This window comes from Lepidochelys kempii, chromosome 1 (genome assembly GCF_965140285.1).
Source record: "Lepidochelys kempii isolate rLepKem1 chromosome 1, rLepKem1.hap1, whole genome shotgun sequence".
Taxonomy (NCBI): Eukaryota; Metazoa; Chordata; order Testudines; family Cheloniidae; genus Lepidochelys; species Lepidochelys kempii.
The window spans coordinates 49,799,899-49,827,251 of record NC_136380.1 but is presented as its reverse complement, the minus strand read 5'-3'; the positions used below and the strand labels follow the sequence as shown (position 1 = coordinate 49,827,251).

Below are 27,353 nucleotides of genomic sequence, written 5' to 3'. Positions count from 1 at the left end.
TCATAATTTCAGTATCACATTAAGCCTGGAAGTGATTCTTGGTTCCAGACATCTTAAACCCACTGCACATGGGGTGATATGCATGCAAGGACTGATGAGTCTGCGGCAGGGGACTTCAGAGCAGGCTTTGGGAGAAGCCAGTGGATGAGGTCCCTCAAGATACATCTACACTCGAGCTGGGGATGGAATATCCATCTCGGGTAGACGTACAGGCACTGGCAGGCTAGAAACAGAAGAGTAACTGCAGCGGCACAGGCAGTAGGAAGGGCCAGCCACCCTGAGTACAATCCTGCCTGGAAACCGAGGTATTTACACAGGCAGCTCACTCATCACACTGCTCATGCCACCACAGCTACACTTCTCTTCTCTTTTTAGTGCTCTAGCTCAGTCAAAGCTAGTGTGTGTATGTCTGTCAGAGCTAGAAATTAGATCCCAGCTCGCGTGTGGGTGCACTCTCTGTGAATCCTATTCTCCATAGTGCAGGGGAGTGTGAGCGGCTGCAGACCAGCACCCCTGCTGTTCCAGAGCCTGGTAGAAAGGATTTCTCCTTCCACTCCCTATTGAACCCTGCCTCTGTCCACCCACAAACACACATAAATCAAGCCCACTACTCCAGTTTGGCATGAAGGAAGGCATGTTTCAGTATAATCCGGGGTCAAATCTGGGGGGAAAGGTTAGTGGTGCTTGTCTACTCCACCCACAAAATAAGCTCTGCTCATGAGAGTCACCAAAATGAGATGCTGCTCGCAGTAGATTACATAGATTTTCAGCATAAGACTGTGCTGCTCTCTGAGCTCCATTGGGCTCCTTGAGCTTGGCTCTCCATCAGAGGGGCTTGAATGTGCCCATGGAGTCTTCCAGGCTCCTATATCTAGGTTCATTCTTGATTGATGGGAGAAACAAAGTGGTGGTGGTATCACCCAAATGCCACCTATTTGTGGCACCAAAACATGGCCTCACTCACAGTAAATTATGCAGGTATATGACCCTGCCTCTCCTTTCTTACATGAGGAATGAAATAGTTAACAGTGCTGACATTTAAATTATGATCATTGGGCGTTTGAGTTAACACCTCACTGAGATGAATGAGGCAGTTCATTTACAGAGCTGCTGTTCCGAGCTCTGTGCAGACTCACAAAAATATCCATGCAGAGGTCACACCCTGCTCATATTTTTGAGGATTTGTTTGCAACCGGAACAGTTAGAGACCTTTTTTGAAATGGAAGATGAGATTCTGGAGAATAAGGTAGCAGCTGGCGAGGTGTGTCGTCGATCCACCATAACGTTGGGCTGTGTTCTGGACTCTGGTATAGTCCAAGGCCTGCACCACATGGTTATATTTAAAGGTTATGGTTTTAATCATGCTCTGTATATTATTTTAACCAGAAAATAAAAAACCCACCTGTTTTTTCACAGGGTTTTTTGTTTATTTTTTGTTTGTTGTTTGTTTTTATCCAGTGGTCCCCAAACTGTGGGGCATGCCCCTCTATGGGGGCACAGAGGAACATTCAGGGGCTGCGCAGTGGGGCCCAGGCCAGACCCCATGGGGAGACGGGGTGGGAGTGCCACCCAGCCCCACTCTTCCCCCAGACCAACTCATCCCCAGGCGCAGCTCCACTCCATCCCCTGCTCTGCCCCCAGCCCAGCTCCGCCTCCAGCCCCAGCTCCACTCTGCCCCCAGCTCTGCCTCCAGCCCCAGCTCCACTCCGCCCCCTGCTCTGCCTCCAGCCCCAGGTCCACTCTGCCCCCAGCTCTGCCTCCAGCCCCAGGTCCACTCTGCCCCCAGCTCTGCCTCCAGCCCCAGGTCCACTCCACCCGCTGCTCCGTCCTAGCCCAGCTCCACCCTCATTCCCTCTCCATCTCCATCTCTAGCCCCAACTCCTTCCCCATCCCCAGTTCTGCCCCCAGCTCCACCTTCAGCCCAAGCCCCTCTGCTGTGGAAGCCTTCGCTGTGCGTAACGGGGGGAGGGGGGCAGACATATTCCATTACTGGTAAGGAGAGGGGAGCGACAGAAAAAGTTTGGGCACCACTGGTCTAATCCATAGTTGTATGGGAGAGTAACACTGTATCTACCATACAGGCAGGGGCAGAACCATTATTCTGTCAAAGGTTAAATTGTTTGGAAGGATATCTTTTCAGATCCCAGATATTCATTGTAATATGATCAGTTCTTAGTTGAGAGCCGTTGGGTGCATCTGGCTGTCAATATTTATGTCCCATGGTCCATACATAGACACACATTTCTGACAAGTTTCTGTGTTAAATTCGGGCAAACGGAACCTTGCTGGCCCATAGCTGTACTTAATTTCTCCAAACGGAGAGGCCTCATACCCAACAAGAGATCATTACTATCAATATTTTAATTGTTATACTGACCTAGTGGGACCTCTGAGGGACAGGGGAAGGGTCAGTTTTTACTTCCCCGTATTCGGTGGCCCATATGAATGAGTGTGCTCAACGGGAACAACAAATTGTGCTGGCAAGTCACATACTTACAAGCATCTGTATTTTATTAGCTATCTAATCACATTTTTCAAAACTATGCAATATACTCTAACCCCCCCATAGCTTATCTGACCACCGTAGGCAAGCTCCAGACCCTCTCAGTGGTGTGCGATGGCTGGGGCATTACTACAAGATGCATGCTGGGGTGTCATGTAGGAAAAAGCTGGAAAACAAAAAAGTCAACTATTATTTGTATGTGCTGAATGTCCCTCATAGGGCCCAATCTCACATTCCTTAGACACCCAAAACTCCCACTGACTTCAAAAGAATGCATGACCAAACCTTTAGACTGATTAGTGAGGTATTTAACTCAACTACATAGATTTTTCATTTGCAGTGTAACTTTGAAGCTGAATTATCAGAACAGCGCTTTAAAATGAGCAGAGTTTGAACTCTGAACCCTCTCCAACAGACTTTTACCGCTCAAGCTTAGGCTCTGAATTTCTCAGCTTTTGTGGACAGAAGTCAGCCCTTTAACCTTATTTTAACAATGTTTTTTGTGTTATAATATAGTGTAAAAGAGAATATGAGAGACACCACAAAGAAAGCACTTCTCTTATAGGGTAGCTAGTAGCAACCTCTAGTCAGAAAGCCTAACACTTCACATTTTATAAATTCTAGTGGTTTTCTTTTTGAGCTAGTCTAATACCTCTGTTGTTTGCAACATGCCTTTGAAATTTGGCAGGGGGAAAGCCCTCAGGTTAGAGAAGTACCTTTTCTTCGTCCCATGAAATTTTATTCAGGCGTTATTGAGATATAAATGGTACGAAATCATCGTTTCCTTTCTCTCATTTGCATTCCTGAGGCAAGATTTGTCAGATAGCCAAAATGGTAATTGAACATGAACGTTCTGTGGCTGGGCCTACTTCCAAAGCAGCAACAATGGACCCTGATTTGGGAAGATGTTTGAACTTTCAGAGCAGCTGTTGGAGGGAAAGAGCCAGGCCAAGTTCCACCTGCCTTCCCCCTAACTCATCACATGGCTCCATGGGCCCAATGGTGGAGCAGGATCTCTCTCAGCTGATGTGTTCTGGGCCTGGCTCTCCCCAACCAACTCCTGGACCCACCACCTGGCCCCAGTGGACAGTCCCTCAGTGAGAGATAACAGATTTCTCCTGCTACTGCCATCTGAAATTAGTCCTATCGCTCAAATGGCATAAGTATATACTTCAGTGGTGAAAATTCAGCATTCAAACCTTGCTTGTGAGGCATGGTGGAGGCTGTTACAGCTGTGTGTAATACTCTGTTTTTACCTTTTTCCTTTAAAAAAACTCTAGGAAATAATGTGCAAATAAACTACTTTAAAAGAACATTATTTAGGTTGCACACTCTAGCACCTAAATGCTTGACTTTGCAACCTGAATAACATAGAATCATAGAATCATAGAATATCAGGGTTGGAAGGGACCCCAGAAGGTCATCTAGTCCAACCCCCTGCTCAAAGCAGGACCAATCCCCAACTAAATCATCCCAGCCAGGGCTTTGTCAAGCCTGACCTTAAAAACCTCTAAGGAAGGAGATTCTACCACCTCCCTAGGTAACGCATTCCAGTGTTTCACCACCCTCTTAGTGAAAAAGTTTTTCCTAATATCCAATCTAAACCTTCCCCACTGCAACTTGATATAAACATATGTTTATATGTTAATATGTTATGAATATGTTCATATGTTAAACATTCTTTTAACATATTGTTTTTCATGCAAATATATTGAACAAGTTTTTTCACATGTGTGCAATTTTTGAATCTTAGACCACTGTTTAGGCCCCTAAATAAGTGCCCTTATTTTCAAAAGTGTGAAGCACTCACCAGCCCCTATTGAATTCAATATTTTTGAATTCAATATATAATTCATTATATATTTATTATTATAATTCAATATATTCAACTGGGGCCATTCATTCTTTACATAGTTATTCTCTATTTCATAGCTTGTAATTGCTCCAAGGGGAACTATATATAGATTATTATACTGGTGAGGATTTTTTAAATGTATATTATATACTCAATACTCTACGGTGTTATTACAGAATTCCAGATTTTTTTAAAACTTGGGTTTTGGGGAAAAAAAAGCTCAATCCAGTTCCCATTAAAGGCAATAGACAGGCTCCTAATAATTACAGTGAGGGCTGAATCAAGCCCAAGGAACATACAGCATATTGTAAAGTCTGAATACCTCAATCTTCTATGTTAGAGCTCCTAGAAAGTGCTGGATTGATAACACTGGAAAACTAAATCTTGTGTTTAGCCATTGAACAAGTACAGCAGGGTCCTTGGCAGTGCAAGCTTTCCCGCACCACCTCTGGGGAGAACCTCACTCAGGGCAGGTCTGTACCACCACTTAAGCTGTGTAACTTAAGTCCCTCAGGGCTGTGAAAAAGCCACCCCCTGAGCAATGCAAGTTACACTGACCTAAGCACCATCCGCACCGCTCTCCCACCGGCATAGCTTCCGCCTCTCAAGGATTTGGAGTAATTATGCCGACAGGAGAGCGCTCTCCCATCGGCCTAGCATGTTTTCACCAAACGTGCTACAGCAGCACAGTGTCCTCAGTGTTCAGTCCTTGGCTCCTATGCAGAGTCTCCTAACACAGGATCAGCTGTCCTCCTCCCATAGACTAACCCATAATTCTTATAATAGGAGGCTAGGCTGCTGGCAAAGTTTCCTGCAGATCGTCCCCTTGAGAAGTCACAAGAGTTTGGGGGACTGAGTTCTCTCAAACCCATGTATCTTGGAGATAAAGGTGTCACAGTAAAGGGTGCCCCAGATCTGCAGGGGCATAGGTGGCTGACCCCTCCATGCTATTCAATTGCACTTAGTGCCTCCTGGCAGCATAGCTTCTGCGTGACCTTGGTATGCCATTGGCTGGGTTCCCCTGCAGCTGCTACTGAGCAGCTGCAGCCCAGACCCAAATGGAGTTAATACAGTTCCAAGCCACTTTAAGGATGTCTGAGGATAATCTGGAAGGCTGTTTAAGTGGGACAATAGGCCACCCACTGGGCTTCCAATTACACGGCTTCTGCTGTACGATATTGTTATTTATTTATTAATCACTGTTTGGTGCTGTGCATGTCACAAAAGGAAGACAGTTCCTGAGTCTGAAGAGCTTACAGTATAAAAGACAGGAACAACAAATATTGAATGCGTAGGTACTGTATCAGAGACATATGACGTTGATGATTCAAATTGCGCTGCCATTGTGCTGTGAAGGACACATTAAACTGACGTCAGTGTTGCTGTTTTTATAGTATGATTTGCAAGCTTTCCCCAAATTCTGTGCAGCTTTCCTGACAAGTGTTTTGATAAATATTTTTTAAAAGCCCAACCATCCTGAGCTAAACTCTGGATTGTTTATTTGGCATGGATTTTACTGTCTTTCCTTCAAGCTCAGATGTCATGTTTTGTTAAAGTTCTAAATATACAGCCCTCTCCAATGACTTGAGGCAGTGACATGAAAGTGTAGGTAGCATTTCAGTGGCCTCTATCTCTTTGATCAGGACATCAGTGACAGTCTTTTTGTCGTCAGAGCCTTTTGTTTCTGTGAAGGTTTGGTTATCATTCACATAACGGATATAAGCAGATGGGGAAAGCTGTCTGCTGCCATTGGCACATCAACAGCGTGTGAGAAGTTCAAACAGACTGGATTTAATTTCAGATGCCAGTAACAGGAAAACTAATAAATCTGATAATTGGTCCTCTAATTTCACCAGCAGAATCTTTTCACCATATTGGAAGAACCCCAGAAAGCATGTCATTATTTTATAGATGGCTAAATCTAAAAGCAGGGGTTGAATTCCTGGTTCCTATTAGAAGGTAGTTCTGTGTTTTGATGGAGTGGGTTCAGAAAGCAGTCATGATAATACTGTAGCTTTCTCTGTCTCCAGTCCAGCTAAGTAATGAGATCAACTCTTCCGCTTCAGTACTGAAATAATCCTTGTGTTCTGATAGGGTCAGTGAAAAACGAATTGCTTTTGTTTTCATTGTTTGTTTGACCAAATGATTTCAGTATCTTTCCACAAGGGAGCTGGAGGCCCCTTTTAAAATATTGAGACAAATTGTGCCTTTGGTTAGACCTGAGCAATTCCATAGAATTCAGTGGGGTACCTGAATATAAGCCACTGTCTGTAGGATCCTACTTCCCCTTCTCCCATGTATAATTATTTGCTCATTTGTTCTTCAAGTGCATATCACATTGTACTGATGGCAAGGAAAGACTTTGCCCCTTGAATCTGGAATGTTTCCTCTTTCTACTCCAATTTCTCCTCTCCATCAGTTGCAAATAGCTGATGAGCATAGGGCTCCTTTTTAAAGTATTTAGAAAGTTGCTGGCAAAATCACCTCTTGAGGTGTGTGGAGACACAAAGCTTATGCTGTCCCTCGGCTTTTCAGCAGATACCTCTCCAGTGCCCATTCTCTTGCTGACTTCTGGAGTTAAAGATTGATGACTTGATTGAGGTGCTGAGCAATTTCAGAGAGAATTGCACATTCTCAGTAGCGCTGAATATCAGGTCAGGAGTTCACCTCTAAAAACTTGAGTCTCTCAGTGAGCTACCTGGTTCAGCCACACAGAGAGATGAGCTGATTTTGCAGGAGTGTACTGGCTTATTCCATTTTGAAGTGATAATAACGCCATAGCAACTTTATTTAGATAGACTCTAAGTGCTAGGCTAGTGAGTATAAGTGGGGCATGGTGACAGCTCCTCCTCCTCCCTCAATTTTTCCAAGAAAGGACAGACCTGGCATAGGTGCTTAACTCCAGGAGAGGGTTCACAGCTGTGAATCCCAAGCAGAGGGAGGCACCTTCTTTTAGGTGCCAAACATCCTTTAAGGGGCAAGGCTTAGGTGGCTCCCCACTCAGCATGCTGGCTGTTGTGAATCCCATTCTTAAGCAACTAACTCTCCTATGCAGTGTATAGGGAGCCTGGGAGCCTAGCTCAGAATTGAGTATTCTTCTAGGTGGCAGGGTGCCTAAAAGTTAGGCTTTGCAATTCTCACTCTAAGTCCCCTTTGTGGATCTAGCCCTAAATGCCTAAAGTGAGGAATCAAATCTTAAATGCACTTTTTGTGGTTCTAATACATCCTTTGGGATCTCATAACATTCGTTAGGGGTTTTAGAATGATAACATTACACACACAGTGGGCAAGTCACATTTTCACTCTGTGCCTCATTTAAGCCAGCTGTAAAATGGGTTTAATGATCTTTATAGCCTTTATAAAGTGTTTTGTGGTGTGTGGATAAAGAGCTAGGCATTAGGTAGTGACAGCGGTGACATGCCCTTCTGATTCACAAGTCTGTAGCATGGAGTGAAATAAGTGTAGTGAATCCTGCTGTGTAAAGTTACAACCCCACAAGCAGGTGAGAGGATCTTTTGAAATCATGAGAAGTCATGCCCTTGAATTAGTGGGATGCTAATCTTTGGATTTTTCTTTACCTCTAGACGACTGAACACATTGAACAAGTGTGCCTCAATGAAACTCGATGTGAACTTCCAAAGGAAAAAGGCAAGTAAACATTATGAAAACCTCTGGGCTTTGTTCTTACCATTGTAATGAGAGCTCCTGCAATCAGGCCCCAAATCAGGAAAGCACTTAAGTTTAAGTTAAGCATGTTTAACTCTAAGCATGTTTTTAAGTGCTATCCTGAATAGGGATGGTTTCCTGATCAGGGCCTTTAAATATGAATTAAAAATAAATAGCTGTGAATAGTACAGCAGGGTCAGTGTTAAAAGACTTACATGGACACAAGCAGTAATTTAAATATTATATATGTTCAATTCCAGTCAAGGGGAAAAGGGAATTATGCCTTGGTATTATAATGTGTTGTCACATTTGCCCATATCATGTGATCACATAATGGAAAATCCTTCCAGGAAAAAATGGAAGCTTCTGTATAAACAATAGCTTTCCTTATTTCTCATGCTGACTTACTACCAGTTAACAATATGAAAATAAACCATGCCGTACTTACAACCTCTTTGTATAACACAGGCAATATTTAAGGCTCAAAGGGTTTCGATAAGGAATGCAAAAAATGCTTATTGATTTTTAAAAAATTGTGATGGCTCCAGCATAACAGTTGAGCTTTTTAATTTACTCATGACATTGGCGCAGGGGTACTTTATAAGCAACACCATATGATGGAAATCATTGGTTCTGAGAGATATCGCTATATATCACTTTTTCCCCTCAGAGTGTTTGTCTAACACTTTCGAAAACTGCCCATATGAGGTGCTCCTCTTGATACCACTGGCAGTTTAATCTCTTTCTATCCTGCTGTCTGTGCAAAGGAATTCAGACAGAAGCTGTCCGGACATTTTCTTACCTTCTATTCATACCAGATTGTTCTTGTGTGCGACATTCATCAAACAGCCTGTCCACCATCCTTTCTGGCCATTCTCTTCCAAACTGTGTATACGCCAGTGAGGTCCCATCCTTTTTTCCAACTTCAAACTTGCAGGGGTTTTCCTGCCTTTGATAAGTGTATGTAACCTTCATGTTAAATCCCTGTTCTGGTCTCTCTAGAACAGAGAGTGCCAGTCCACCAAACAGTGTGGCGGCTTTATGATGTGGACAAATGTGTGCTATAGGAAGAGACTCAGCTCATCCAAATTCATTTTAGTGTTGAAATACACACCCAAGTCTCCATTGGTGAAAACCTAATGTACTAAGCCCATTGCACCATTTCGCTGCTTCAGGTGGTTTCATTTTTCTTATTTTTATCAAAGACATTGCAGCTTAAACAAGAGAGGGAATAGAAAAAACAAAACATGGATGAACACTGGCTATGCTATTTAAAAATTGTTGCAATGTTACTTCCTGCCTTTTTCCCTGCATCCATTCCAGATCAGCAAAAGGGAAAGTGGAGATTGGCAATTTAGGGTTCTATTCACAGGGGGTGTAGGGGTTTCTGCACCACCAAAATCTGTGTAGATGCAGTTCGTCGCTGTGCCAAACCTGCCAGGTTCAGTGCAGATGCCTTCTGTCGTCATTTTTTGGTTAACTTAAAATTCCCACCTCTCTCCTCTCATCCTAAAACATTCAAGGAGTGGCCAACTGACCCCTATCACTTCTTGGGGTCTTTGGTGAGTGGACAACTGGCCCTTCTCCTTCCCCACCCCCACAACCTTGCCTCTTCAGAGGCAGAGACCGCCACTCTTGTGATATTATTGCAAACCCCATGATTTTAGGTGGTGGTTTGGGGGTGGGGGTTGGCTTTTTTTTTTTAAAGTTGCTCTTTATGTCAGGAAGAGACAATGATTTTCTCACTATCTTTGTTGTTACTGAAGATAGCCACCATCTCCCATTGTTCTGAATGGAACTGAACTCACAGGCTTCCCTTATTTAGCATGGCCACTATTTCCCTACAGCCTTGACAAGTGGAAGTGCCCTTGTAAACTTAGCCACCATTTCAGCGCAACAGAAGCTAGACAACCAACACTCAATGTAAACTCGTTCCCCCATAGGTGTCTGAGGCAAGAGAGGATGAGAGAACAGGAGAATGTGGAGGGGCAGGGAATGAGAGTTGGGCCAGCAGGCATGCAGGATGACTGGAGCAGAGGAAATTGTGGGAACAAAGAAATGTGAGGGGTGGGGAGGAGGACTAGAAGTCAAAGTAATATTGGGGCCTGGGTGGGAAACTGGGGACGGAGAGACTGGACAATAAGAATGCGTGGAAGAGCTTATAATTGAGTCTCCACACAACGACGACAGATCTGGGAAATGTTCCTGTGGTCTAAATGCTGTCTGTACAAATAGCCTTTACAATAAGCTGTCTTACTGGAACACAAAAGCAGCCTACTATTACCCGGTTCTGAGGTTCAACATGAACGTTTTGCACAGTTCTAGTCTGCAGCTGCTTGACAGATTCATGAAAACACAGCTAAGCAAGCTGCCAAACAGCATTATCGGGAAAGCTAATCTGGGTGAAAGCTTGTTCCACTCACTCTCCCCGCCTCCACCCACCCAACCACACATCACTCGAAGAGATACATATGCTATGTGGGGGATTTAGTAATTCAGTTTCCATTAACTTCAGTGAGATTTGCACAGATAAATCTTCGTATATTGTGCTGAAAATATTCCCTTAAGTGATTTGGACAGATAAAAATTAGCCTTTGGATTAGCTGCCTTCTGCAGGAACCTCTCATGAGGAACCAAGGTGACATTACAGAATCAAAATTTTTGTGGTTTTGATTTTTCAAGGAAAGTTGACAATTTTCCATAGAAAATTTCAACACGACAAAACTTTTTCTCATTTTCATTGCAAAGTTCCGGGAAGAAGAATCCATTTCCCAGCCAGCTCTAGTTAGCAAGTAATCCTGGCTCTGTTGTAGTGGGATGTGGAATTCATTCTCCACCACTGTTCATGTTCATTGTTCATCTCTAGCCACTGTTTAAAAGTATCTTTAAGCTTTTTGTCCTCCAAAGGATATTTTAGGTAGAAACATTGTTGGCTTCATATTTACTGCCCTTTCCTGTTACAGTCCCCATCTCCCTTAATTCTCTTGCGCATTGTTTCCACCACTTTAGCTTTATTTCTTTGGGTTTTAAGACAAAGGGACTAGACCCTCATCTGGTGTAAATTGTCATAGCTCCAATGACTTCAATGGAGTTCTCACAATTTTTACCAGCCGAGGATCTGCCCCAATGTCTTTTATTATGTTTGCAGTGTAGCTTACCATTTTATTATTGTGTGGTAGAGGGCCCTCAGCATCTAGGCAGTGGACTGCTTTATAATGGGAGATGAAATTCAGTGTTGACAGATACAAAGTAATGCACACTGGAAAACATAATCCCAACTATACATATAAAATGATGGGATCTAAATTAGCTGTTACCACTCAAGAAAGAGATCTTGGAGTCATTGTGGATAGTTCTCTGAAAACATCACTCAATGTGCAGCGATAGTCAAAAAAGCTAACAGAATGTTGGGAATCATCAAAAAAGGGATAGATAATAAGACAGAAAATATGATACTGCTTCTGTATAAATCCATGGTATGCCCACATCTTGAATACTGCGTGCAGATGTGGTCATCCCACCTCAAAAAAGATCTATTGGAATTGGAAAAAGTTCAGAAAAGGGCAACAAAAATTATTAGGGGTATGGAACGGCTTCCATGTGAGGAGAGATTAATAAGTTTGGGACTTTTCAGCTTGGAAAAGAGACAACTAAGGGGGGGATATGATAGAGGTCTATAAAATCATGACTAGTATGGAGAAAGTAGATAAGGAAGTGTTATTTACTTCTTCTCATAACACAAGAACTAGGGGTCACTAAAGACAGCAGGTTTAAAACAAACAAAAGGAAGTATTTCTTCACGCAACGCACAGTCAACCCGTGGAACTCTTTGCCAGAGGATGTTGTGAAGGCCAAGACTATAACAGGGTTCAAAAAAGAACTAGATAAATTCATGAAGGATAGGTCCATGAATGGCTATTAGCCAGTATGGGCAGAGATGGTGTCTCTAGCCTCTGTTTGCCAGAAGCTAGTGTAACCCACACACCTCCTGGGTGTGGTCTGTCCGCTCTAGTGGCACCGAGACCACTTAGAGGTAAATGAATCTGCTATAGCCTTAGCTAAGAGACATATGGCTTGTAGCTCCAGAGGTCCCAGGTTCAATGCCAACGGCCGGGGTCTGTCGGCGTAACACTGGGAATAGGGGATGGATCACTTGATGGTTACCTGTTCTGTTCATTCCCGCTGGGGCACCTGGCATCGGCCACTGTTGGAAGACAGGATACTGGGCTAGATGGACCTTTGGTCTGACTCAGTATGGCCGTTCTTATGTTCTTATAAAATAATGGTTAAAATATTTAAAATATCTACCCTAATGTTTTTTTTAAATATTCCCGTTGTGGCCCTAGTAAGGCCATAATATGTGGATTTTATAAGTGCCTCACTTGTTTTCAGTCCTCCTCCCCATGAATTCCCCCTTCAGTAACAACTGTCACACAGAACCAGAAGGCATAGCTGTCAAACAGTCCGTCCCTTTTCCTGCAGAAAAGATGACCAAAACAGGACCAGCGGTTTCTAGCTCTTTTTCTAGTGCTTCTCCAGCTGCTTAATTGTTTGTTGTCCCTAGCTGCAGAACTTAGGCATTTACTCCTGTGAACTCATGTCAGCTGTAGAAGAAATGCTACTTGTTATACATAATATAGAAATGAATCAAACCAGCTTTTCTGGTTTAGCAGCTTTATTTTATTTTACAGTTTGGACAAGATCTAAAATTGATGTGTCAAGCTTTAAGTGATGGCCTAGCAAAAGCTTACAACAACAATATGGCTTTAGGGCGATCTGCCACTTTACTGATTACATCACAATGCACATCTTTCAAACTTCAGTTTTATTTAAGATGTATTTTACAAATTATTTTACATTTTCTAACTAGATTAAGCAGCCAGGTTCTAGATGGGAGATAATACAACTTTACTATCAGAATGGCATATAAAAATACTGCTAAGAATAGATTTTTAAAATGAGAATTTTCCAATCCCAAAATAGTCTTTTTAGTTTATGCCTTGTTTTAGTCTGACAGCCTGTTATATTTTACTGCCTTACTGCTGCTTCCAGGAATGAGGGAGTATAAGACGACTGTTTCGATGTCATATAGGTGAAGTTAGTTTGTTCTACTTTAAAACAACTGTACAGGAATAGCTTGGTATGGGACTGGTTCAAAGTCAATAGAAAGATGCTAATTGACTTTAGTGGGCTTTGGCTTAGTGAGTAGTGAGCTAAACAAAAAACTGCATGGCCCATGCTGACAGTGTATGAGTTTTGTCTGGGACAACTGAGTAGCAGAATCTCATATTGACCTTTGCATCTTTTTATTTTAATGATTTTTATTTTATTTTATTCGGTTACTACATTGTTGCCATAGTTTATCGTGCTTGGTATTTTATCTCTAAATATTTGTTTTTGTCTAGAGGGTATGTGTGTATAAATGAACAAATTTAACTGAAGACTTAATCTTCCTACAGGTTAATTCAGATGATTAACTAGGTTTTCCTGCTGCCATTGCAAATATCTGTTTACTTCTCACAGCAAAACAAAATATGATGGGGGGATAGTTTGCTTGAGGTATGCACATGGCCCTATTACTGTAGCATCTCATAACCTCATAATCTTTAATGTATTTGTCCAGCCAACACTGCTGTGAGGAAGCCCCTCCCCTGCCCCCGTATTCTTAAAAAACTGCTTAGGCCGCAATCCTGCATTGCGCAGAGCGCAGGCAGACTGCTTGTGCCTGCTCAAAGCCCTGCTGAAGTCAACAGGCCCTGCATGGGCACATAGTCCATTCGTGAGCTCTATAAGGCAGGAACAGGGCCTTATTCCTTCTATGGTAGCATGTTAATTGCAGAGTCTTTGCTCTGGAATGAGAAAGGCTGCAGTAAAAGAGCTGATGATATCCATTATGCTAAGAACAGACTGCAGTCTTCTAGAGCCAAGTTGCCATCTATGGCTTTCACTGTATGAGCAGAGGATTCATATTTGTTACAATGTAATCAGAAAAGGAAAAAAAGTGCAGTGTTGAACAAAGTGTAACATGCTGTTTTCCAGAGTGAAGACTCAGATGAAGAAGACTTCTGTGCCATCAGTAATAAATGGACTTTCCAAAGGACAAGCAGAAGATGGTCTCGAGTGGACGACATTGACACTTTCCTTCACCGATCAGATAGACATGAGTCTTCAGGGGACATTAAAATGAAAAACACCCCTAGCAGTGAGAGCGTCCTTACTGATCTAAGTGAGCCTGAGGTCTCGTCTATTCACAGCGAGAGCAGTGGGGGAAGTGACAGTCGGCATCAGTCTGGTATCAACAGTACTATCAGGGAGATATGTGACTGCTCAGGACAGCATAGTCTAGAAAACACACTTACACGTTACACCACTCCCATCAGCTGTACCCTCTCCGAGATTCCAAAGGAGATCACAGATTACTCCTGTAACCTTAAGAATGAGAAACCAACACGAACGAGAGCCAAGACCTTTCTAAAGCGCATGGAGACGCTAAAGCCTAGAGGTGCACACGGAAAACTAAAGGGTGTCTTAGAGATAAGCGGACCTATTCTTCAACATGAGCCAAAATCCTTAAAGGACATGCACTATATGCAGATAGTGAATGGAGACCTCCAAAACTTAACCCAAGATGCAGCCAAAAGAGGACTTTCCTTTTCTGCCAAGTCCAGCAGTGACAGTAGTCAGTCAGAAAACAGCAGCAGTGGCATGAGCACGCCATGTTTTAAGGAACGCAAGTGTTATGAAACAAACAAGCGAGGTGGTATGTACCTGGAGGACCTGGATGTTCTTGCTGGAACAGCCCTGAGACAAGTAGACGAAAACTGTAAAAATGAATTTCACTCCCAAGAGAACCTGGTTGTGCATATTCCCAAGGACCACAAACCTGGAACTTTTCCAAAGGCACTTTCCATTGAAAGTCTCTCACCTACTGACAACAGTAATAGTGTAAACTGGAGGACAGGCAGCATCTCTTTGGGCAAACAGAAGTGCTCTACTCCTAAAGAGCCCAGACTCATGGCTTGCTGTCCTAAAGAAAGTAGAGTTAGTATTTATGACAACGTGCCAGGTTCCCACTTGTACGCCAGCACTGGAGACCTTTTGGACTTGGAAAAAGATGACCTTTTTCCTCATTTAGATGACATTTTGCAGCATGTCAATGGACTTAAAGAGGTTGTAAACCACTGGTCAAAGGATTTACAGCCAGAGCTGCAAAGCAATGATTTATTGATTGGGGAATCTGCATCGCTGCCATTCCAGTCACCCACCCAAATCACATTAGACTTTGAGGGGAACTCTGTTTCTGATGGTCGTACTACACCCAGTGATATGGACAGAGATGGAACATCTCTCAATGAATCAGAAACCACTGGTATTAGGGACAGGAGAGACTCTGGTGTAGGGGCATCTCTCACCAGACCAAACAGGTTGGTAGCATAATTCCTTAAATAATTCCTTCTGTTTTTCATTATTAATGGGATAGGTTGTGAAAAACGATATAATAAAGCAGGGGCACACTATCTGAGCATTGTGAACAGGTGTCAAAGGGTCATGATCACCCTTCCTTGCCCATATTGCTAAATTGGGAGGGGGGACCCAGCTAGATAAAAAGGTGACTTCTAGGAGAAGGGGGCCCTGGTATGAAAAAGGTGCAGAGTCATCGTAATAGAGCAAACTACAGTGCACACTTTCTTCCACAATGTATTTTAGTTAAAAAAACATGGTGTCATATTCACAATGGGATGTATATTCAAACTGGCCTCTAAAATGTGCCCATCAGTTTGTGCAAACAGAGGCAGGCACCAAATTTTCATGCACAAAATTAGAGTCCGCTTTGAAAAAGTGGCCCTGTGCTCTTATGTAGAATTTACAGTTTACCCCAAAGCCCGTCCTAGTTGGTTAACACCCAATGTATTTGTTAATGGAAATGTAAGGCTGGACCACCCTGAGTGACACCGAGTGTTTGGAAAATCATTTTGCATTATTAATGAATTTTGTGAATTTGAGAGAAGAGGCTCAGTTGTGCCCTGAAGACACAGGCCTGAATAAGGGACTTTGTGAAGCTGCACTGCCGGGGGTGGGGGTGTCTGAACGTGCAATGGGAGTGTGGCTGCCAGGCATGGTGCTATGCACTCTGTGCTCCGAGGCCAACCGCTTCCATGTGCTCACCCACAAAGGTTCCACTGGACCATTGTTTTTATTTTGTTTTCAACAATTAACATGAGAAATCTTTGAAATCTCCTGTTTGTTCTTTACAGCACTGGACACCACACAAAAAATCAAGCTTTGAGATACTTGAGTTTTATTTATACCCAAACAGCACCCTCTCACACCTACCTTTGCTTTCATTTCTGTATAGTTCTCTTAACACTGAAAACTCACTCAAGTGACACTTTTCAGAGTAGCAGCCATATTAGTTTGTATTCACAAAAGGAAAAGGAGGACTTGTGGCACCTTAGAGACTAACCAATTTATTTGAGCATAAGCTTTTGTGAGCTACAGCTCACTTCATCGGATGCATTCAAGTGACACTGTACATGCCTATGAAAGCATCACTGGTTACCCCACAAGCACATGAGGTTTTGTCAGAGATGGCTTCAGTTAGGCAGCCTTTGTCCAACCCACAAAGCAGGGGATACAGTTACTAACTAAAACATATCATGTGGGAGAGGCTCCAGGAGGCAGGAAAGTGAATTTAAAAGAAAAGATACCCACATACTCTTACAGATTATGGAATGTATACCTGGGAACTGCTTACTAAACACCGTGTACTAAAACAACTGGTCACGAAAGGAAAGAAACTTGGCACTTAGACTATTTTGAGGGACTCCTATGCTATCGCTTACATTCTGGTATCAGTCATTTGAATTACTCTGGATTTATGCTGCTGTAACCAAGAGCAGAATTTGGCCCTATGTATTTTGATCTATGGGTAAGAACACATACAGATCCAGATATGCGTTCAAAGGGCTTAACACTTCAATTACTTACAACCAGCCATATTGCTTACTACTGTGTTGAATTCCACATGAGACTACTTACATATTAAGCACATGCCTAAATGTTTGCAGAATTTGGGCCAAAGTTCATACCTTGAAGAAGAAATGCAAAGGAAATGCAAATGAGTTATCTGCAATAGTCAGTATATAAAATGAGTCGGTATATAAAGGAAGTATCTTGGGTCAGATTCAAAGCTCGTTAAAATCAATTGGATTCTTTCCATTAACTTCAGTGGGCCTTGGATCAGGCTTCCTAGAGCCTCACAGAAGCTAGGCACTGCATTCTCTGTCCCCAAGAACAGTCCTTTTCACAAGAAATCACTGATTTTACATTGACAAATACTGTATATCATCACATTTTTCTTAATTGTGGCACGGTTTAACTTCATTTTCCTTTCCTCCTTTCTTTTGCTGAAGGCGATTACGCTGGCATAGTTTCCAGATCTCTCATGGCCCGAGCCACTCCGCAGCATCGCTACAGCTCAGTAATCAATCAGCAGCCCAACTGAATCTACTGCAAAAATTTTCCTTACTTCGCCTTACTGCCATCATGGAAAAATACTGCATGTCAAACAAACATGGCTGGACATGGTAAGTGCATTATGTGTCTCACAAAACAGATATATTTAGAAGGAAATTGTTTCTCCCAATTATATTATTATCATTCCACTAACCTAGCCCCTTTCATCTGAGAATCAGAAAGTGCATTTCGGTCCATAGTTATATAGTGAGTCAGTGGCAAAGCCAGAAATAGAACCCAAGAGGTCTGATCCACCTCCCTGCTCTAACCACTAGACACCCACCCTCTCTCTAATAGCAGCCAGAAAAATAAACAAGAAGAGTAGGAGTGAATAATTACAAAGAGGAAATTTTAAAATAAGGTTCTCTAAAACTAAAGTTGTGGTTTGAAAGAAGCAGCTTTCATCAAGTATACAAGTTTGTTTTTGTTGTTTTTACTATTAAAAAGAAGCAATTAGCAGTGGGTAGGTGGAAGTCATCTAGAAAATATTATTCTCCCATATATGCAGAAACATTAGTCTAATAATGATAATAATAATACTTCGCAGTGAGACAGTGCTTTGCACCTTCAAAGCACTTTACAAACATTAACTAATCCTCACAAACGCCTCTCTGAGCTTGGCAAAATAATTAAGGTATCTCCAAAGATACAGATGGAGAAAGAGAGATGAGAGAAAGCTAGAGTCACAAAAGGACTTAACTCCCTCTTTAGGTGCCGAACACTAAAATGTCAGCACCACTGCTCAACTGCTGGCTAACCCTGGAGGAGCCTAAAGGTCATCGGCATCTCAATTTCCACCATTAAAAGTCCCCTAGCTGCCTAAGTTTCTGCCTCTGGAAATGCACACAGCTACCTTAGTCTAGGTGCCCAGGTGCCTAGATCCTACAGGGATGCTGCAACTAGGCATTCCCCTGCCTAGCTCAGCTGTGGGGCCCAATCCAATAGTATTCTCAAGGCCTGTCTAATGCACCACAAAACAGACAGCATGAGGCACGGGGGTGGCAGCCTCTTTTATAAAATGTATCCCACTGGTCAGGGAACTCAGCTGAGATGTGGGAGACTCTGTGTCTATTCCCCCACTCTGCATGATGAGGAGAAGAGCTGTGCATTTGGTTCTCCCACCTCTCCCAATAAGTGTGCTAGCCACTGGGCTATGGGGGATCCTGATATAGGGCTATTCCTCAATGTCTCCTGTTGAAGCTGTTCCACAGTGTACAAATACATAAATATTCAGTGGGGGAGTGAATGATTCTATAGTCCAATGGTTAGGGCATCCGCAGAGAGGTGAGAAAACCCCTGTTCAAATCTCATTCCCTCAGGCAGAGGGAAGAGTCTCCCACATCCCAGCTGAGTGCCCTAATGGGTCAAAGGTTAAGGGCTTTTCCTCCAGCCATTTTGTAGCAAGTTAGGCACCTTTCTTGAAAGAAACCTCCAGGAGAGGGTTTATGGCTGTTGATCCTAAGCAAAGATAGGTGACTCCCTCCAACCCAGAGTTAGACACTAACTCTCTGAGCGGCATGGGATTTAGGACATACCCCTCTGGTCAGCATCTGGTATTGGTTGGTTTAGGGAACTCCCTGTTGAGCGTGCTGGCTTTTATGAATCCCAGTCTTAGGGTCCTAACTCTCCCCATGCCTTGTATAAGGAGCCTTGGCACCTAACTCAGAGCTGGGGCAGGGTGCCTAAAAGTTAGGCACTGAAATGCTTGGCATTATAATGGCTAATTCTCCTTTGGGAATTTAGCCCTAAGGGACTTACTCAGGGCCACAGGAGGAGACTCTGTATCAGAGCTGTGATTAGAACTCAGCAGTTTCTGGAACTTGCTGATTTGCGCAAAGGAGCCCTCTCCCCTGACAAATATTTTCAATGATCACGTAATTGATCTGTAAGGCCCAGATCCACAGAGATACTCAGCTGTCTAAAACCCAGACTTAGGCACCTAAGTCCCATTTTTAGGCCCCACTGCCATTCACAAAAATCCTGCTCAGCTGCCGCTTAACCCTGTAGATGCGTAAACTTACTCGGTGCCTAAATTTTTGCTGCAAAAGCTCCTTTGAAGCCTAAGTTTCTGCTTCAGAGCATGCATGTTGCTATCTCACTCTAGGCACTGTATGCCTGTCTAACCCGCAGAGCAATCCACGAAGGATCTCACCCATGGAGCCCAGTGCAGCAGAGGCCATCTACTGGATCAGTTCCCATTCCAAATCTGTCTGGATGAGGATGAGCATGTGGTGTTGGTAGCACCCACCTTAAAATCTTTAGCCCAGTGGTTAAAGCACTTACCCAGGTTCAATTCCCCTCTCTTCCTGACAGGGAGAAAAGATTTGAGCAGGGGTTTCCCGCATCCCAGGAGAGTGCTCTAGTCACTTGGCACCTCCTCCTCCAGCCATTTTGCGTGGAGTTAGGCACCTGCCTCGCTCATTCTCACAAGGAATGACTTAGGTGCCTAAGCCTCCTGACTCCAGGAGAAGTGTTCCTGGCTATCGCAACCAGAGATCGGAGTCTCCCTGCAACCCACAGTTAAGCATCTATCTATGGGGGAGGGGCTTAGAACACAGTGCTCTGGTTGGCATCTAGGTGGCGCCCCACGTAACCTGCTGGCTTTTGTGGATTGCATTCTTAGGCACTTCTCTCTCCCCATTCATTGCACAGAGAGCCTATGCACCTGCCTTAGGCTTTGTGGATCTCATTGGTGTTCCTGTGATTTTCTAGGTGGCTAAAAGTTAGGTGTTAGGTTGCTGAGCATCACAACACTTAAGTTCCTTTTTGGATCTGGGCCTAAGTTTTCATGCTCAGCATTATAGACAATTGGAATTACAAGTAGCTGTGGTGTTGTTTTCCATACTCCTCCAGTGGATCATTTAGATCCAAATATTAACTCCTTCTCACACAAAATTCGAAACCTCCAGCCATGTTTATCCATGTTTTAACACTACTGAAGCAAAGATTCCCACAAAAGGGAATCTGGCCTCTTGGTCTCTTTTCCACCATCATTTATGGGAGAAAGAAAGTTCACCAAGTTTAGTTAATCTACATGACCAGAAATCAATTGAGTTACATCAGGGATGCATTTGCCACATAATGATTTCTCTCTGTAATTTATTACTGTAAATTACTGGACCACAGAAATGCTAAATCACAAAGCTGATATCATAGAAATCATTGGACACATTAAAGAAATGAACTTGCACTCTTTCAGATACATCTTCCACTATGTTTTGTTGTGCTGCTCATGCCCGTCCATGCCAGACATTTTGAAGGCAAGCATACAGCCACAGGCAATCTGCTGGTAAAGGCTCTCAAGAAGACCATAGCATGTGCAGACTTTAAAGGATTCATATATCATGTATTAGAAAGGAAACTTTTATTCAGCTGTCTTTACCAGTTATTCAGCTGCCGTCAGAGCTACTGGCTTCCCTCAGCAATGTTAGCCAGTAGGATCATGTAAGTACTCTCACAGTTTAATGCTAATGGTGTGAATTCCAGGTCTGTACCAAAGTTCATGAAGAGGATGAAAGTTCCTGACTACAAGGACAAGAATGTCTTTGGTGTGCCTTTGATAGTTCATGTCCAGAGGACGGGGCAACCCCTTCCACAGAGCATGCAACAAGCACTGCGCTACTTACGCAGCAATTGTCTAGATCAGGTATGGACTTTACATTCCTGGCTAAGTTTCAAAGGGTTTTTCCATAGTCAGGCTATGCATCAAGCCAGTTGAAATGGTTTTACTGTATAAACATTTTACTTTGCCAGCCCACATCAACGCCACACCATTCTAGAGCACTATGCAGGTTATGGTAGCACTGGACAATGACTGACATATTACTAACACCCATTTTGTTGCTGTATTAACTCACTATCCAAGGGACATAGCTATTATATCTTTATTGTTCCTCCCCTAAAGACAGAGCTCTATGTATATGTACATACATAGCAGGGGGTTGGACTAGATGACCTCCTGAGGTCTCTTCCAACCCTAATCATCTGTGATTCTATGATACATGCTCACAGCATATATTGTGTCCAGAGAGCTCAGAGAGCAAGTTGATGTTTTGTTCTGCATTGCAACAATGCTTGCCCAGTTTTAACATTGGAGTAGCATGTTTCTCACACGCCCCAAGGCCCACTTCTGAATTTACCAGAGTTTCTGCTTCTTGCTCTGCTTGTGACACTGTGCTTGCTGCAGGAGTGGATCTGTTGCTGTGGGAATGGCCTAATGAGAGTTTCGACACTGTGGGCAGAAATGGGAAGACAACTAGGGGCAGGGAGGAAATCATACCACAACTCTCTGTAGCTAAGTTCTCATTCAGCGCCCATCACCATGGTATCTGGGCTTGTATAGTGAGAGTGAAATAATTGGGGAGCAGAGAGCAAGGAGGTGAAGCAGGGCTGGATTAAGTAGTGGAGTTGGGGAAATGGAAATATGTATAGGAGAGCGAAAAGGAGAACAGAGGGAAGGGAAGGGAAAGGGAACAGAGAGCAAAATAGAACAACAGAGACAACTGGGAGAATGATGAGTAACAGTGGAAGAAAGTAGAAAACAAAGGAAAACAGGACAGAGACCAGAAAAAGCAACAGAGAGAATCCAGCCGGCCAGGAACAGCATCTCTTATGACACGTTCAAGTTTCTGCTTCAAGAGGCCACTGGAAGGTGTCCGAGCAACAGGAGAAAGCCAGCTCCGCTCTCCTAATGGTAGAATTGAGGAAATATTAAATAAAAGGTAAAGGTAGAGGGAAAGGTTTAACATCAAAGTGCTTCCAGACTGTGAACATTTAAAAACATATTTGTGCAGAGACTTGCACGCAAACCCAGATACAGGATTTCAAATGTTCTGTTAATTCAGCTTCTGCACTTGACACCTCCTCTCCTTATCCCATCTAATTCAGAATCAGCTAATGCCTGGCCACTGGATTCGTTAGAGACCTAAGCAGCTTCCAGCACCTCCCTGTACAATGGCTAATTAGAGGTATTTCATTGTGCGTGTAGGGAGCCAGCCTAGAGCCCTGCGCTTCTGGGTCTGCCACTGCATGTATTTAACAGAGTTGCAGTTGTTTATATAATTGTAAAGTATGGCTATGGGCACTTGGGATAGTTGTGACTGTTCTGAGATGAAGTAAGGAAATCCAGGCCATTAAGGATTGAAAATGATTATTCAGATACAACCCTGACAAAGAGAAGTCTCTGTACCTTTCTTTGTTGGCTGAGCTTTTATTTCTATCCTACATCAACTGTGCACTTGCAGAATAGACTATCCACAGCACATGAAGAAAATAAAGAGAGTGGGATAAATTAATCTCTAGTGTAAATCCGTTGGTGTCTGTGTGTTTATGGATCCCTTGTAGTTACAGGATACATCTCTAACACTGGTTTCAGAGTAGCAGCCGTGTTAGTGTGTATTCGCAAAAAGAAAAGGAGTACTTGTGGCACCTTAGAGACTAACAAAGTTCACGAAAGCTTCTGCTCAAATAAATTTGTTAGTCTCTAAGGTGCCACAAGTCCTCCTTTTCTTTTATCTCTAATACTGAAGAGAGCCTGAAACACCTGCTTTTATGAAACTAAGAACTACCCTCTCTTGAGAATTGAGCATTTTTCCAAAGAAAGGGAAATAGGAGTAACATCATTACACAATAGTAGAGATTAGCAGTAACTGGATGTCAGGCAACAGGAGATTGTTTTGATGATATTTGATGTCTGACCTCCGATTCTAGAGTAGCTGTGAATTTTTAAAGGTTGTTTATGCCAGCAAGGAGCCTTTGCCCCAAACACAGAGGTTTTGCTTCACATTTGTCCAGCACGCTGCAGAGCTTTATACTTTGAACAGAAACAATCGTGGCCATGAGTCTAGTACATTCAATATACCAGGCTGGGTGAGCATTCAAAAGGGAGAGAAGAAATGATGGACAATCCAGATGAGAAGAGCCAGACGCTTCCTTGTATTTCACTGTCAGATCTAAGGGCAGCTTTACCTCTGAATATAAACATAATCCACCAATGTGCACACAGTGCAGATTTCAGTTCTGTAATTTCTACATATAAATTCAGATTGCAAACATCACAGACATAACTCACGTATATAACTTTTCCTAGACATAACAGAAAAATCTCAAAACCATTATTTGCAATCTGACACTGTATTCTACTTACAAACTAATACACAGCATGCACAGAACTACGTACAGTTTAATTTACGAAAGCCACATCATCTCTATATTAATCATCAAAACGTTTCAGTATATGACCATTGAACATGGAAGGACTTCAAGAGCATCCATTAATTGTTCAGGATGAGGATGGAGCTACATGGGTCTTGGAATGGAGGCTGCAAAATTAAGCAAAAGATGTTGCATGACTGAACTGCATATTTAGTTCCTTTCATGGTTGGAGCTGGTGGGTGGGATATGCTGTCCAGTAACCTTGACTCCAAGTTAACAAAACAAATAACTAGCTATACACAACAGGCAATGAGGAAGCAAGCTTTATAATTTAAAGCCCAAAATATGCCCACTTTATTCTTTTTATAGATTTTCTCAGTATTTCACCTCTTCTCCTATAAACTGAAGAAAAACAACAGGAATACTTCCCAAATGGAACAACAGAAACTCACTTGGGAATAAATATGTGGTTCATGCTCAGGAATTCACCTCAGGGGAATTCCACTTCCGAGAACTACTGTAAAAGGACAACACTGCTGTGAAGGCACTAACAGGGCTCATTTTAAGAATCACCACTTCCTTCAGAATAGAAAGCAAACAAGATAAAAATGTATCTTGGGCCTGGGCTACACTGGGGATTTCGAACTAAGGTACGCAACTTCAGCTATGCTATTCACATAGCTGAAGTCGAAGTATCTTAGTTCGACTTACCTGGTCGTACTCACGGCAGTGAGTCGACCGTGGCGGCTCCCCCGTCAACTCCGCTTACTCCTCCTGCCGAGGTGGAGTACAGGCATCAATTCGGGGATCAATTTATCACGTCTACACGAGACGCGATAAATCGATCCCCAGTAGATCGATCACTACCCGCCAATCCGGCAGGTAGTGAAGACGTACCCTTAGTCTCTACACAGATAATCCATCTGTGGTCTCTGCTTTGTAACTGCTAGTTTTTTCAGTGGAATTTTAGGAAACTTCGGGGAGCAGAGAACAGGAAGGGGAAAAATAGATTTAGCATCTGGGTGTTACTCCTACCAGGATGTCTCAGTCTCTTGACATGTAATATATTACTTAGCTGAAGATCCTAGCATTTTGTTAATCTTCAAAATAGATAGACATTATAAGCCAGATTCTCAGCAAGGGTAAATCAGTGTATCTCCATTAAAGTCAACTAGTTCTGCCCATTTACGCCAGCTAAGGAACTGGTTCACAATTTTTAGGCGCTATCATATCCACATACATTCTGACCTTTTGGTGTGTGATTTGGTATAATAGGGAAGAATTATTAGGTGTTATAGTCCCACAGCAAGAGTATGTAGCTATTTATGTTTTCTCTTGTGAACAAGTCTACTGGCATTTCCATTAATGTAAGAATCTAGCAGTTGCATGAAATCTTGTTAGCTACAATAGTAAAACAAATAACACAACTTCCTCAGTAAGCAAAGCCTCTTGTAAGAAACACTTGAAAGAAATGGCTGTTTAACCAACCCAACGTGGCTCCTGGTTTAGGTGGGTCTGTTTCGAAAATCAGGAGTGAAGTCCCGAATCCAGGCCCTGCGTCAGATGAACGAGAGCTCCCCTGAGAACGTCAGCTATGAAGACCAATCAGCCTACGATGTGGCAGATATGGTGAAGCAGTTTTTCAGGGACTTGCCAGAACCTCTTCTCACCAGTAAGCTAGGAGAAACCTTTCTCCATATCTATCAATGTAAGTAAAATGATGGTTATTCTGAATGTTACTGAAGTGTCAACCATGGGCCTGATTCATTCAGTTAACTTCAAATGCTTTGGATCAGGCAAAATGTGATTGGTGCTGTACACAGCACAAAATAAAGACAATCCCTGCTACTAGAGGCTTTGGCTGAGATTTTCAAAGCTACCTAATGGGATTTGGGCATGCAGTTCCCGTAACTGTCATGGAAATTGGGTGTCCAAATCCCACATGCAGCTTTGAAAATCACAGCCTTCCATTCAAAAAGAAGCACCCAGAGAAGATGAGATAGATGCACAGGGAAAGCCAGAGGAGGAAATAACCTGAAACAGTTTATATTATAATATCATATTTTTTTTAAAAAGTACTGACTCACTTCATAGTAAAAGTCTTTTGAATGTGGAGAGGATGGCGGCTTGGCCTTAAAAATGAGAACATTAATATGAAATGAATTTTCATGAGGATATAGCTTTTGAGGGTTTGCATTTTCATTATATCTGCTAACATTTATATGTACTCTAGTCCCGTAGTTTAGATCCCAAACTTAAGTCCTGTTAAGAGAGCTAATAGGGGAAGAAAACCTTAAGGGATTTTTCTTTTAGTTTCATTCCTCAGCAATGTCTGAACCTCAAACATATCAGAAAGATACCAGTGAATGTGAGCCAGAAAGTGAAACTGACCATTCTAGTCTAATTGTCCAAATTAGGGGGGGGGGGGGAGTCAAAAGTAAACAAACAGTGGAAATAGTGAAAAGTAAATTAACAACTTAAAATGTTCTGTTGTCGGAATTTCAGGTGATACTGATAAGAGAGAAGGTATTTTAAAATACCGTATGAGCCCAGTTTTCAGAAGTCTATCTAAGGTACCCGTATGCCCCCCCTCCTTCCATTAGCATAGTATCTGAACACCGCACAATTTTTAATGTATTTATCCTCACAACACCCCTATGAGGCATGGAAATACTGTTATCCCTGTTTCACAGGTGAGGGGCTGAAATGGAGAGAGACAAAGTGAAACACAGTGAGACCAAGGTCACACAGGAAGTCCGTGGGGAGCAGTGAATTGAATCTGAGTCTCACTAGTCCTAGACTAGTGACCTAATCGTTGACCCATACTTCCTCTCTCTGCTTTCATGCCCAGAAGCTGCAGGGTCACACTGAACTTCAGGCACATTTCATAGCCTTTATAAAAAGCACCTGTAATTATTTGCACCAATAAAATTGCTCCCATAATTACTTGCATCACCAAAATAGCAGGCTAAGTAGAGGATATATCTAATTCCAGGGCCATATTTTATGTTCTCACAGTGACCTTTTAATAAAAGTATGTGTTATAGCCATGGTTTGATGAAAACTGGGAATGCTCGTGTGTTAACACAGGAGGGAAGGCCAGTCAACTGTCACATCTGAATGCCCACGTCTCTAAAAAGCACATATGAGTGTGGAAACTCATATAAAACTACAAAACCAATAAAAAAAAATCTCCTTTTAGGATGTTGCTAGGCCTTGTAGGAGCTTCTGTTTTTGGGAAGTCAGATGTATTTTATTTATAACTAAAGCTGGTCCCATAATACTCTAGTACAGCACATAGAGAAAAGATTTAAAGAAGGAAGTTGTGATATTCCACTTTATGGATCAGCCTTTTACCATATTCTTGTGGTTATAAAATGTCATTTGAGAAAATGATAGTAAAGCCTCCATGTACAGTATATATAGGGAATAAATTAATTCCAGGGCATAGTAAGGCTAAAGAGCTTAAGCCTGTACTGCTGGGAGAAGAAGAAATGGCTCTAGGAAGGATTTCTTTGCACTGTGTGAGTAACTTTAAGGAGCTCACAAGGACTTCCATATGGATTTGTTTAAAACAAAGCAGTAACAAGGAAACAGGTGGGCTTTCCTACATATTGAGAAACAAAGTTTAGATTAAAAACAGGATTTTTTCCTCCATAC

General features: G+C 42.6%; 1 protein-coding gene across 8 annotated transcripts in view; it reads left to right on the top strand.

Annotated features, from left to right (window-relative positions):
• Positions 1–27,353, top strand: part of STARD13 (StAR related lipid transfer domain containing 13) — a 491,362-nt gene that overhangs the window by 446,543 nt on the left and 17,466 nt on the right. For all 8 annotated transcript variants that reach the window (XM_073341692.2, XM_078852676.1, XM_078852678.1 and 5 more), the window contains 5 exons: positions 7,943–8,006; positions 14,064–15,448; positions 17,438–17,611; positions 21,027–21,186; positions 25,203–25,401. In XM_073341692.2, coding sequence (XP_073197793.1) covers positions 7,943–8,006; positions 14,064–15,448; positions 17,438–17,611; positions 21,027–21,186; positions 25,203–25,401 — 1,982 coding nt within the window. The remainder of the gene's footprint in view (positions 1–7,942; positions 8,007–14,063; positions 15,449–17,437; positions 17,612–21,026; positions 21,187–25,202; positions 25,402–27,353) is intronic.